Source organism: Varroa jacobsoni, unplaced genomic scaffold (assembly GCF_002532875.2).
Source record: "Varroa jacobsoni isolate VJ856 unplaced genomic scaffold, vjacob_1.0 scaffold_852, whole genome shotgun sequence".
Taxonomy (NCBI): Eukaryota; Metazoa; Arthropoda; class Arachnida; order Mesostigmata; family Varroidae; genus Varroa; species Varroa jacobsoni.
The window spans coordinates 20,194-32,840 of record NW_019213754.1 but is presented as its reverse complement, the minus strand read 5'-3'; the positions used below and the strand labels follow the sequence as shown (position 1 = coordinate 32,840).

Here is a 12,647-nt window from a genome sequence, read left to right as displayed (position 1 = left end):
GAATTAATGTGTGGTCCTGATGCTCCTTTGACTTGATGTGATTGGTTTGTTCGAGATTGTTTTCTGTAAGATCTTCCGAAATGACGTGTATCTCATACGTTGCGGTCGGAGTACTTCGAGGTCGAACAAGCTGAGAGCGGTCGCTAAGGCCAACTGGTGAACCGACCTAATCGCTCAGGTGGCTAACAATGCCTTCTTGCATCTTTCGGTGACGTGCGCAGGGAAGCCTTTTCTGCTCGCGAGAAAGAGCACCCTCAAGTACGAGAACTGATTTATATAGGCAAGCTGTAGGAGTGCAAGCTCTCTCTCCTGTCCTGCCTCCCCTTCTAAACTTATCGTCTCCATCTAGGTCAGGTTTACAGTCTGTCCCAAATACGTATCGCCGCGGGATAGAGCTTGCTGCATCTGGAACTTACGACCGGTATATCACTAAGTCGTCTATATACAAGATGACTTCAACTGATTTCCTCGGCCCCTTTATTTGATCAGAAAGGCCTCTCAGCAAAATGGAGAATAAAAGTGGGCTTGGTTGTTCCCCTGAGCCAGTCCAGATATCTGTAAGAGGGACGAAGGTTGTAAGCCTTGATTGGAAGCCCATGTTGTAAATAGTTATTCTGTTTTCCTTTAGCCGCGAGAAAATTGATCACATTCGTAAGGACCTCCACCTCTGCCAGCGTGAGCATAAGTCTGGACGCCAAGTCTGAGGTTGGCTTGAAGTTGAAGAATATTGTATATAAAGGATTAAGCAATGAGGCCAGTGTTTCCTTCACGTCAGCCATCAGGATTTTGCATGTCGATTCTGCAAAACGTTCTTTTCGGAGCCCATGTTGTTCCGGTTGGGTCACGTGCACACTGAGCGGCTGTTCAGTTCCTTGGTTAGCAGCTTAGTTGGAGAGCAGCTTATAACAAAACGTTTCTTCGCTATTCCCCGCCATGATTACGACGCGGTTTTTCAAAGGTTACTAACAGAGTAGCGTCATATGTAAACGTATATCAATTAGTGCCATCCAGCATGATGCCAGGGTGTACATGATGCAGGCACTATCTAGACCGATGCCTTTCTTGTTGAACCTTGCATTAGCTTCCACAATGTAAAGTCTCAAAAAATATCATGTGGAATTAAGATCCCTTTTTCCCACGTTGTGCAGGCGTTGTGCATAGTACTGTATCCCGTGACGCAAACATCTCCGAGAAAAGATTGTTGAATAAATGCGTTTGAATTTAGGCTGGCTGAGCACAAAGTAAGCCCCATCAAGTTGCTAGACTCTTTGTTTGTTCTTGCAATAGTTTTTTGAATTCTTAATAAACTCATGTAACAAACACTTTCTTAAGTGTTTGTTACGTGAGTACGTTTTTCATTCACGTACCACGCGCATGCATCATGCTGGCCACTTGCGTGGGAAGCTAATAAAATTTACGCACCTTTACAAATTATGAGTTTGCTTTTTGCGACGACTGCGCAGATAGTCATTACGGCGGACTGATACAATCCTTCATCGATGCAGCAGCTAATTTGCGCGTAAAGACCTTTTTCTCTAAAACCTAGAGTCCCTTTCCCACTGTGCTTGCTCTCAGCCGTCCTCATCCCAGAGAAGCCCTCTCCACATGAGCATGTTAACTAACCGGCAAACAATCGAGCTACGATAGAGATCGGCACAATGAACGTGACATAAACTCCGTATTTGACCACCACTCGTTTAATGAAAGACGTTTTTAGCTGATCGGCCTTGGGGCCAACAGACTGCAGCTGACAGTTGATACTGAGAGTCGTTCTAATCGTCAAATTCAACATACCACAGCAAAAGCAATTATGCTCTGTAGTACAATGGACACTTTATACTGTGCTGACAAGATTCCTGAATGGCAGAGTTCAGATCTAGTTGCTGTTTACTAAACGATCTACCGGAACGCTGTTTGATGCGAGCACAACTAAGGCTCGAACTAGAGTAGAGAAGGTAACGCATTATCTGTTGCCGCAATAACGACCTCAAAAAACGAACGTTTCTGATAAACGGAATATTTTGTAGAGCACAAAAAGGAATACGTATGATCTTCCTAGCGTAACCTTTGTGGAACACATCAGAAGGTTGTTTTTTTTTCGAAATGATGCGGTGTTTCATGTTCTGCGGCGTACTATGATGGCGTATGTATGTGTTAAAAGAAAGAAGCGACAACCTAGAAATCGTTGTTTCCTATTCTTGTTCAAAAAATCTATAATATCGTTTGTGGCCTCACTCATGTCACAATGGTCACTATCGTCATATGTATTAGACGTTGTGTATTTGACAGATAGGTGTGTCGTGCACGCTTAAGCAAGGATCAAGCGTCTTAGCCGATGATTCTGATGCCTCGTTGTTGGTTTGAGCTAAGCACAAATCGAAATCGATAGTCGGTATCGAAGTTTGGATACAACACAACAAAGACACGATCTGCTGGATAGGTGGCTTTCATTGAACGGAAGAGCGCCACGTGACCTGGCGGTGCATACTTCACGTTTGTTCACAATGGGCCTATTTTCCACCGTTGATTGCAGGTAAACTTCACTCTACCTATAGCAATTTTTTTTTGTCAATGTTTCGTAATCTCACCAATTGAAAACTTCGATAGACACACTATGTACCTTAGACGACAATTCGTAGTTAGTAAATTGCGGCTTCTACAAGCATGCTTAGAACGCTTACAGTAGAGCTTGTCGCCAATCGAGTCTTGCGACGTCTCCTTTAACCCGATCGATTTGACCGCTTTTGACCCTTTAGCGTGTGTTTCGATACTATCGTTCCTTGTTTGGGCGCAGACTGTTTCTGGAACTACGTCTCTGTGGAGAGAACTTTTCGAAGATACAATAATAAACGGAGGCAGTTTACACTTTGCATGGGTGCCGTGACTGTTAAATATAATAAGTTAGGCATTCGTTGATATTCAGTTACTAGCCATCCTTCTTTTACGTCCGTTGGCAAAGTAGTCACTTACTGGATCGAAGGATTGAGCGCGACTGAACCATCGAAAAATGCTTTCGCAACTCTCCTTAATATCCTAGCCATTTATAAACGTTTGTTTCCTACAATAGTTAAGTTTCCCTTGGAGATCCCTGGAAAGAAAGAGTGTGCGACGACGTGAACAAATACGGTGCAACTACATCGAGAAAACGCTAGTTACCCTTCCCACTCAATTATTTTTCGGCTTTATTGATTTTATTAGCAAAGTTCAAATACACCCTGTAATCGCTGCTGGCATTGGCTGTTACGTGCGGCATCTTTTTCTCTGTGTTCCTCAACATGTTCTTGTCGCTCGACAGACTAGGGCTATCGCCATCGGGAAATCGGTACGCTGTGCTAATTACGTAGCCATATAACTATGAATTCTCCAGCGTTCTTTATCTCCATAGCCGTTTTTGAAAAATAATACAACAGGCAAATCGGTCAACGTTATACTACTTCAGCGTGAATTTATGCCAAAAAAAAAAAAACGAGAAATGATTGTGTCACGAACTAATGGAATACGGGCTGTATTGTCCCGTCTTGGATATTTTTATTCGAATGCCGAACCCTGGAACTAGAGCAGGAAGAAACAAGTATTGTCCTCAGAACCGAAGTCGCGAGGTGCATGCACAACTTACGCGCAAATCGTTTGACGCTGCAGAATCAAAGACCAGTTCGCTTTAAGGCAAACTATCTGTGTAGGATGCGCGTCGGCTGTGCAGGTTCGCATCCTAGCTAACTGCGAAACTGTATTTTCGACTACATGTGTGTCGTTATAAGTTCTTCATCAGCAAAGAGCAGCAGCCAGCAATGCTATAATATCATGAGGAGAAATTTGTCACGAGTTGGCCGATATAAGTTATAATGCATAAATCGATATTTGCAAAGTGTAGCTAAGCCTTCTCACGTCTGTCCTTAGTTAAACAAAGCGTGGCCCAGATCCTTGCACTCGATCGTTGTACTCGTATATTATACCAAGAATAGACATAGACATTTATAGAGTGAGTAAAGCAAGCGATCTCTTTATAGCCCATCTGACAAAACCCCCTCGTAGCTGGCCCGCGCCTTGCATCGGTCGTGTGACACTTATTAGTTATTACGATTACTATTATCATTTAAATATCACTATGTTCCCTCGGGTATTCAGGCTGATATGAAATCCCTCATTCATCTGATTTGATCTTGTCATTATGATGTAAACGCATATGCACGCATGCACGCACGTTCATCTAGCCCCCGTCCGATCTAATAGCATTTTTACATGTACGACTGATGTGATTACTGTGCGTAACAGCAGTTCTCTTCACTTCTGCTTTTTACTGAATATAAATTTATATAATTATTGGATAGATTTAGCGTGATGCATTACTGCACGTACGTGCTAAAAGCAAATCAATCCACACCGTCTTCATGGATAGAAGCATTGGGTGCCGATTTTCAGACCTCGAAATTAAGCAGAAGCAGCATTGGAGACGCAAGTAGCAATGAAGGCTATGTCTAGCTATAATTCAACCCCTGCAACAATGAATTTGCTCCAGCTTTTGTAACAAATAACAGAATTCAAACGAATAGTACAACACTTCTATATAAGAAGACACCTCTCGGTGTGCACATTACTGACTCCGAGAGTGATTCGCGTCTGTGACGTCGGTTTCTACTTAAAGAAATTAAAATTTCCGAGGCTCGGCTCATCAATGCCATTTCTCTCTGTCCAATTCAAAATCCTTGCTAACTGCGTGACTGCACGTTTGTGTTATAACAAAGCAAAGGATCTCGCTACTTGACTCGACGTTATTTCCAACACATAATCACCAAATATTTTATCTTCCCGTAAAAAGCGTATTGCCGATTGCCGTCAAAGTGTCAGGTGATTATGAGTGTAATTTTAAACGACCACATAGTATTTTCTATATGTGCGTCATCTTTAAATGCGTACGTATTTTTAGTGCTTTAATTACCAGCTTTACTGCGGTTCATAATGTCGCATTTTGACGGTTTTGTAAGCATTAATTATGCGCGTGTTCAGTCACTTTAAGAGTATCTGTTGTGTTTCGTTTGATTTGGGGCAGTATTTACTTTGTACAATAGAACCATTATAGTTTATTGGTAATTAATCTAATCTAGTCAAGAATGACTGTTTACATAACACGAATATGGCACGCCGTCGCCCCGACGTATTTGGACACTGAGCAAACAATTTAGCCTTCTACATATCTTTTCGCGTTGACACGTTACGTCCTTCCGAGCTTAGGTCACTCCACCGCCATGCTTTTATCCTAGATGTAAAACATTCGCAGGCATGACCGATCTAAGGCAGGACAAGGATCATATTATACGCTCTGCACGCTCGAATAATTTCAATCGGCTGACTGAATAGGCATTTGCCTCTACTGTCGAGTCTGGTAAAAAAATTAATGCGGTCATATAAACATACGAGAGAGAGAGAGAGAGAGAGGGGGGGGGGGGAGGCGGCATGTAACCGACAGTCGTTCGCGCACAAATTTGGGCAAAACACTGTAGGGTGTGCAATATTGCAACATTCTCGGAATGATTTGTCATTTTTGCCAAATTTGCGGTTCAAAGCAAAAGTGCGCGTGCTAGCTAAATCACATAACGAACGCGCAAATTGTTATAAGTGAATATATTTATAAAGGTACTACTATGCATTACTTAAGTTAGACTAACTAACTTCAGGCAGTCTATCTGGCTCTTCTGCATGTGCAAGTCCGAGACTTTGCTACTCCCTTGGAGACGCATCAAATGTCACTGCAGGATTGTTCGGAATATCATCTTAGTACGTATATCACAGGAGCGCTCATTAGGTACGTTTTTCAAAGGCTGTCTACGTTGTCGTCGCTCCGTAAACGAAATGGTAATCCGTAAGTGGTGCTCGAAATGTGAGCATATTACCAAGCGGAACTTGCTAACAAATCTGTAGCAAGTGGGTCTCTTGGATCACTTTTCATTTACTGCTTTCTTAAAGATAGTTGCTAATTGCTGCTCACTGCTACGTTGCTATTCTTATCGGACATTCGGCTTGTTTGTAGAAGGCCAATTGTAATTATGTAACCCCTTTCACAGAAGTAAACATATATTGAATAAATGAGTGTATCAGCTGGTTGGGTAAGTGGAAAATGTTCACATTTTCACCTTTGTCATACCACCGTAAAGTATATTGATCCCGAACGATAAACCCAAAGAAACAAACTTATCTTGGTTCGTCCAAGTCAGAATAATCGCGTCGACTCAAATACTGTAGAAACGGTTTATCTGGGGTTGTATACTATACCTGATTGTTCATTTATGATCTATTTCCGCCAGCTGAATCACACTTCGAGCTTAATACGTTGAGCGATGATGCAAAAGCTCAACTACTTCAAGCCTATCTTCAGATATTACCTATAAAATACTTGACTGTAGCCCTTCGCCAGTGTCACGATGCATAGTCTTTGTTTGGTCAAAGGAGGCCGCAAACTACACATAGATTAAAACCAACGGAAATCAGTCAGCGATCATTCACGACCGGCGACGAGATTAATGGCATATAGGAACTGGTTGTTCTTCCTGATTTGCTTTTTTACCGAGTAGATTTTTGCGGCTTCTTGTTGGCTTCTAGTAAATGCATCTTCGTTTCTCCGAGGAAGAAGTGTTTCGGCTATTGAATTCTAGCTATGCGCTATATGTAATCAATGTGCGCTTATCATTAATCTTTTAAGCTTTAGCCAGCTGATTACGGTTGTTTATGGCTAGTCGTTTGTTTATCTCTGTATGTATACAACGTCGCGTTTACTCGTATCAGAAAAAGCACGAGCGCAATGACCTCCAGCAATGGTGCCGAATCATTGCAGAGGAAGGTCTTCCGTCCTCAATACGCTATGGTAGATCGTTTACTTACGGAACGAATGAGCAGTGCGTTAAGACGACCATTGTTCCGCTAGTACTGTTACTCATACGACTACAATTGCGGCGTCGTCTATAAATCAGTGACGCTTTTAACGAGAAGATCTGCTTGACCACTAGCGAGCTGCTGCATGTATGTAGAAAATCATCAACAGCTAGACCTTGTCACACATTTACGCACACTATCTCTACCGATCGAAATATACGTAGTTCTTAAACTGCACAAGCTGATTTCTTCAAAGCGCGTTTTCTGCGCGTGGGCAAACTGTGATCGTGTAAAAGCCATATCTAGGTCTTTCGATTTTTCCGGCCCAGACACTTTCTGATGTAAGTGAAAAAAACGTACTCCCGTCAAAATGTAATAACTTAATACTTATTAGAGTACAGCGCAGAAAAAGAGACCGCACACGACTTAAGCCCTTGCCAGTTGCGTCGCGTTACACCCGCGTACCGAAATTAATTTTTTTTTGTCACAGCATCGCTACGGTTGTTCGTATAAGCAAAAAGCTGTTATTTAATCCCGGCCATGCGGAGACGCTCACGTAGTGAGCGCGTATCAAAATTAAGCTTTTCCAATACGCTTCTGGTCAGATCGTGGCGGATCAGCGCACTTTTGTCTTCTTTTTTTGTTCGGACGGAAAGACAAAAGTTTAATCTAAGCGTCGGTGCAACTCGCCGAGTTAACACGACCAAGTAAACATGAGCGAAACTGATGAAGAACCTTACGTCAACAAGTTAGAGTCATATGCCAGCAGCTAGGACCCTGAAACGATGGATGAAACCATTGATAATAGTGCAACACATGCTATACATCTACGTAATGAACGTACAAAAAAGCACGCACTACATCTGTTTCATTTGTAATGATCTTTTAATAACGTCCACAACAAGTTTTCGCCAGATATTTAGGCCGTTATCCTTTTTCTTATCCTGTCTATTAATGCGCTTAACCGCCCACTGTACCTAACCATTCGCTATGTTTATACAAGTCCGTGTACACAGTAAAATCTGCAACAAGGCCCATTGAGTGCCTTCTATCAACTGTAGATGTTCATGTTTTTGCTTACACATACAAGTACGAAGGTACTGTTTTTCTTTTAAATAAAGCAAGAATTCACCGCAACATTTCTGTGTAGCTATGGTTGCCAATTGCTAGAATTCAAACTTACATGGCCGTCCGTCGGTTATGCTAGCAAGCTACGTAGCTAGCTTACTAGAAGCTCACAAAGCAGTGCGTCAGGGAGAACCCATCGCGCCAGCTCATCAATAACGAATGATATACGATGTACAAATGCTCTGTTCAGCTTTGATAAATCATATTGTCATACACCGTACATTTTATGTCATGCCCGACTAAAAACAGCCAAAACCCTTATCCGTGTATCACAGGACAACCACAATTTCGATGCACATCCTGTGTCTCTGCTCTACTGCAACAAAACAACGGAAGATATCTTCTGGTCAGCTCTCCCAGTTTCTCGGTGACATATTCGAGCTGCCCATGTGGATCTGTAACACCGATTCACTCGCATCCTAAGCCGTGTTCGTTCGTATATGCATAGGGCCTACAGCTAATCCTTCGCTTGGGGTTTGCTTTCATTAAACTGAATTATGTAGACAAATGGCCATTGGCGACGGTATACTATCAATTGAAGATCATTTTTCATTGCTGTGTCACAGGGTGGATGACTGAGCGTACGTGGAAAAATTCATTGTGGAACAGATATCGTAATAATAATCAGGATAAATCTATTACCACAGGTTTCTGGATGAATGGTTATGAACACAAAGTACGTCCCGTCTGTATGCCAAGCTGCGCCTCACTAAGTACGTCATTCATGCTCACAATTGCGATTAACACACGGCCTGCTCTAATTTTAGGTAGAAAACTGTAGATATCTGAGCTTGACTAGATCTGCTTTAGTAGTAATGTAACGTCTATGGTAACGTATGGTGACAGTAGACGATAAAAGTGCTCTTTACCGAAACTAGTTGGTCTTACGCGAGAAGTGCGTCCTGTAGACTCGATTACCGGGTGTAATGGGTCCACGCGGCCAACTACAATGCTTTTTTCATTCATATCTAATAATCTAGTCTTGTAGGATGTCCTTTTTTCCAACTAGAGATGCCCCCAACCACAAATAACAGCCAGCAACGGCAAAACCTTCCCCCACCTGAGAACGTCTTTTAAATTATTAAACCTTTTAGTCGATATTAAGCAAGTAAGATTACGATATTAAGTAAAGTCTACTAACTAAACTTTATGTATATATCATTCCCTATTATTTTCTTCTCTCTTTTTGTATCTATATCTTTTGGATACTATACAATGTTTCCTTATGTACTGCGTATGAAATTAAAACTATATTTGCTATGTCATTCCTATAATGATTAAATGCTGACCGTTCTTACATAAATAATCAAAGAATAACGTTTTTGATGATGAATCTTTACTCCCTTTTGAATTGTTGGGTAGGCTAAGGAAGCGAAAATACAACCACAGGCACATACTATGCTACTATGAACGTTGAATAGAAAGGCAGGTCTACCTATCGTGAGTAGTGTTTACGTCGCTGTTTGAGCCCGGCGAGCAACCGTACCGCGGCCTAGAACGACGAAGGGCCTTTTACCGCTAAATGACCAATAATTAGTGTAGGTTCAGAACGATGGTGCCGCGAAGTTTCTGCTTAGGACATTCAGTGAAAGACAATGATTATTTTACCGTTTGCCAGTGCGAGAAAGGCAATAGATCCATTCTCTGTGAGCTTCAAGACAAAGATCGTCGCCTTCAGTTGTAGTTCGCATTTTTTTTTTTGATGATGATAACAAAAGCTTATTATTGAATTGCGTAAATGCTTATAGAGAGCTTCTTTACAAAATCTTCAGCTGCACAATATATATAAATATCCTATCGCAAGGAGTGTAATGGTTGCAGTATTTTTTTTTTTGCTATTGTGTACCTGATAGGAGAAGGCGTACTCATAATTCTAGCTTAAAGCAAATGTCTGCTATTTCCTTTACAGGGATTTTTTATACGGAAAGAGTCGGGGGCTCTAATTAAGATTCAAAGGTGTTTCCAAGCTAAAAGTGAACAGTGGGACAGAAAGAGGTACAAACCTAATACAATTTGAACGAATACGTAATCAGTCTAGACGTAACGGCGAAGACTGGCGCTGACACCTATTAAGCCACAGGCATACATTTCAGCTTATAAAAAACAAATAACGAAATAAAGAGACAAATCCTTCCGGTGGCATTTTCTCGATTTGTTATATGCCGTCTTACATCGTCTTGTAGAGAATGTATATCGCCGAATGTTGATTGTAGCATTGGGGCATAATTTAAAAACATTAATTGTGTAATGTTTTGATTGCAGGCTTTGTAGCCTGAGTTTAACTCGGGTACGTCTGTATAGGCCATTAGAAGGCGGCGATGGTGTCTCATCGTTTACCATAGCTGTCAAAATGCAGTCATCGAAACGAGCCCCCACGCGCTCCTCAGATATCCCCTACGTTCTTAATAACTACCCGGAGGATCCACACAAGGTTAGTACTCAATCATACGCTATGATAATGAGCAAAAGTTGTTTAATCATGACAAACAAATAATGGCCCTTACTCACATAGAAAATGGGGGGTTGGGGGGGGGTCATGGAACTCTCTAAGCAACTTCGCAAAAATTACAAAATTAAAACTTGTTGATTATTACTAAGTAGAATAATTTTCCATAGTAAGTAGAGTAAGGATCCATAAGAAAAAAAAAAACGAAAGAACGAATATGGTCTGATTATGAGACGATGGAAGTTAGTGACCTAAGAACGTCGTCACGCTATTCAGAGAGTTCATTAGGATAAGTGCAGTAAACAATTGGGTTGATTCACTTATCCAATCGGCTTTTAATGGTCAATAGATTGAAGATCAATCAATAAATACCTGTACAGTCTCAGCTGTAAAGGAAGTTGACGGCAAAAAGCGCTATTTTTGTTGTGAAAGCGGTGATGAACGTTGGTATCATTATTATTATTATTATTAATTATCGCAATCAGCAACGGCTTCAAGGTGTCGGCTTTTACTTTTAGCGTATACAGGAATAAATTGTTACGGCTATCGATAAATGCATTCTTCATTTCTTTCCATGCAATCTCAAAGCGTCCGCTAGGGAGACGTGTCATTAAGGACGGCACTGCGTTGTTGCTTCCGTTCGCCCTTCTTTAGCCTCTGACACTAGCCGCTGTTATTAGGTACTTCTTACAATATACGGTTTGGATTTCATTACGCATCACCTAAAATGCCTTTCAGCTTGAATCAATACTATTACAAGATGATTGTTGGAGCCTGGTAGCTATCTGGCGTCAGAGCGAGCTTCTATAAAGAAGATTTACATAGAAACCTAATTCTCACAGCTATTTTGATGAATTTTTCCTTTTACTTAACACGAGGTTACAATTAATATTAATTATTGTCATACGAAAGACAAGCGGTGATGCACTTTAAAGAAACGCTTTCAATCTAAGCAGGAACCAGCTGCTACCTAATTCCTATTACTACAAAGAACAAATGTTTCCAGTTTCCAAATATTCGCGGTAGTGCAGACATTCGTCTACGTAATTAGTTTTATAAATAATTCGGTTTTATTTGGTGAAAACTATAGATGTTCTAGGTACCACTGGCTATGGCGCTGGTTTGATTTCGATGTCACTGCCGTCGGCGTGTGGCAGACTTGTTCAGCTTTGCCGGGCTTTGATCAGTTGCCAAACGCTGGCCTTACCTTGTTCGCTGCTGCCATAGGCTGCTGCTGGCGCTACGTATTATCTCCTTCCTGATCGCTTCATTTTCCTTCGGTCAGATATTCGTTCCCATAGGACTAACGGCACGCTAAGATTGATGCTGAAAACGGATCTGACAAAAGAGCATTAGTTCGAGGATATCGCGTCCCCTTTTTCAATGCGCCTCTTACGAGGTGGACCCTGAGAATAGTTACTTGCTTTTATTTATGCTTTTTATTTGTTAGGATAACATCTTTTGTGATCCGTGTCATAGCTATTAGGCTGGGGGGCCTATCTAAAATATCGGGCACGTATTGTATGAGCTCTCTCATGCATTGCATACATTTCATTTACGATCATATGACTCTTCGCATATAGATCCCTTTGATTATGATGAACTTCACTTATGGTAAATACAATGTCGTCTCATATTGATGATTGTTTTTGTGCGGTGCAGGTAATTGTAAAAGGTAGTAAGGTACATGATTGTTTACGTGTACTCGTCATACAGGCATAATTGTAACTCTTCGTTTGCGGCCTCCGACCATGGCTGATAATCCTGCATGCCTGTACGAAATTAGATTGACTCTTTCTGTTAGTATCTGTTTTTACATGTGTGGTCTGAAAGTAACAAAAAAAGGTAAGAGAATTATGCTCGTGAGAGCAGATATATGTCATAGCAAAACCATTTGCGTCATTTATTACGAGCGCGTTCTTTTTGACTTGTATAATTAATAAGATAAAAACATCTTTGAACTTTATTACATACCTCTGTAGATTTTGTATAATTTATTATAAATTATTTCAGCCATACGTGACGTATTTCAGCTACGAACGAATTTATTGCTAATTGTCCAGTTTATCTGGGAATAATTTCAGAACACTTAATAGTATAAAGATAAGTGGACATTTTGGCTTTTGCTCCTATATAGATGTTTCGGACAGATTTTATATCTAGCGTATATTATAGCAGGCTAGTAGTGGTTCACTTATTTACACGGCTT

At 41.1% G+C, this 12,647-nt stretch overlaps 1 protein-coding gene across 6 annotated transcripts in view; it reads left to right on the top strand.

The window, feature by feature from the left end:
* The window catches only part of KrT95D (phosphofurin acidic cluster sorting protein KrT95D), a 40,762-nt gene that overhangs the window by 7,951 nt on the left and 20,164 nt on the right, over positions 1 to 12,647 (top strand). For 5 of the 6 annotated variants that reach the window (XR_015312669.1, XR_015312670.1, XM_086970064.1 and 2 more), the window contains one exon: positions 10,255 to 10,423. Coding sequence is in view for 4 of the 6 variants with exons in the window: in XM_086970064.1 (XP_086826190.1) it covers positions 10,255 to 10,423 (169 nt within the window). In the remaining 2 variants the exon portion in view is untranslated. Of the gene's footprint in view, positions 1 to 2,346; positions 2,534 to 10,254; positions 10,424 to 12,647 lie in introns of those variants that run through there. The other variant, XM_022840224.2, reaches the window with a different exon arrangement.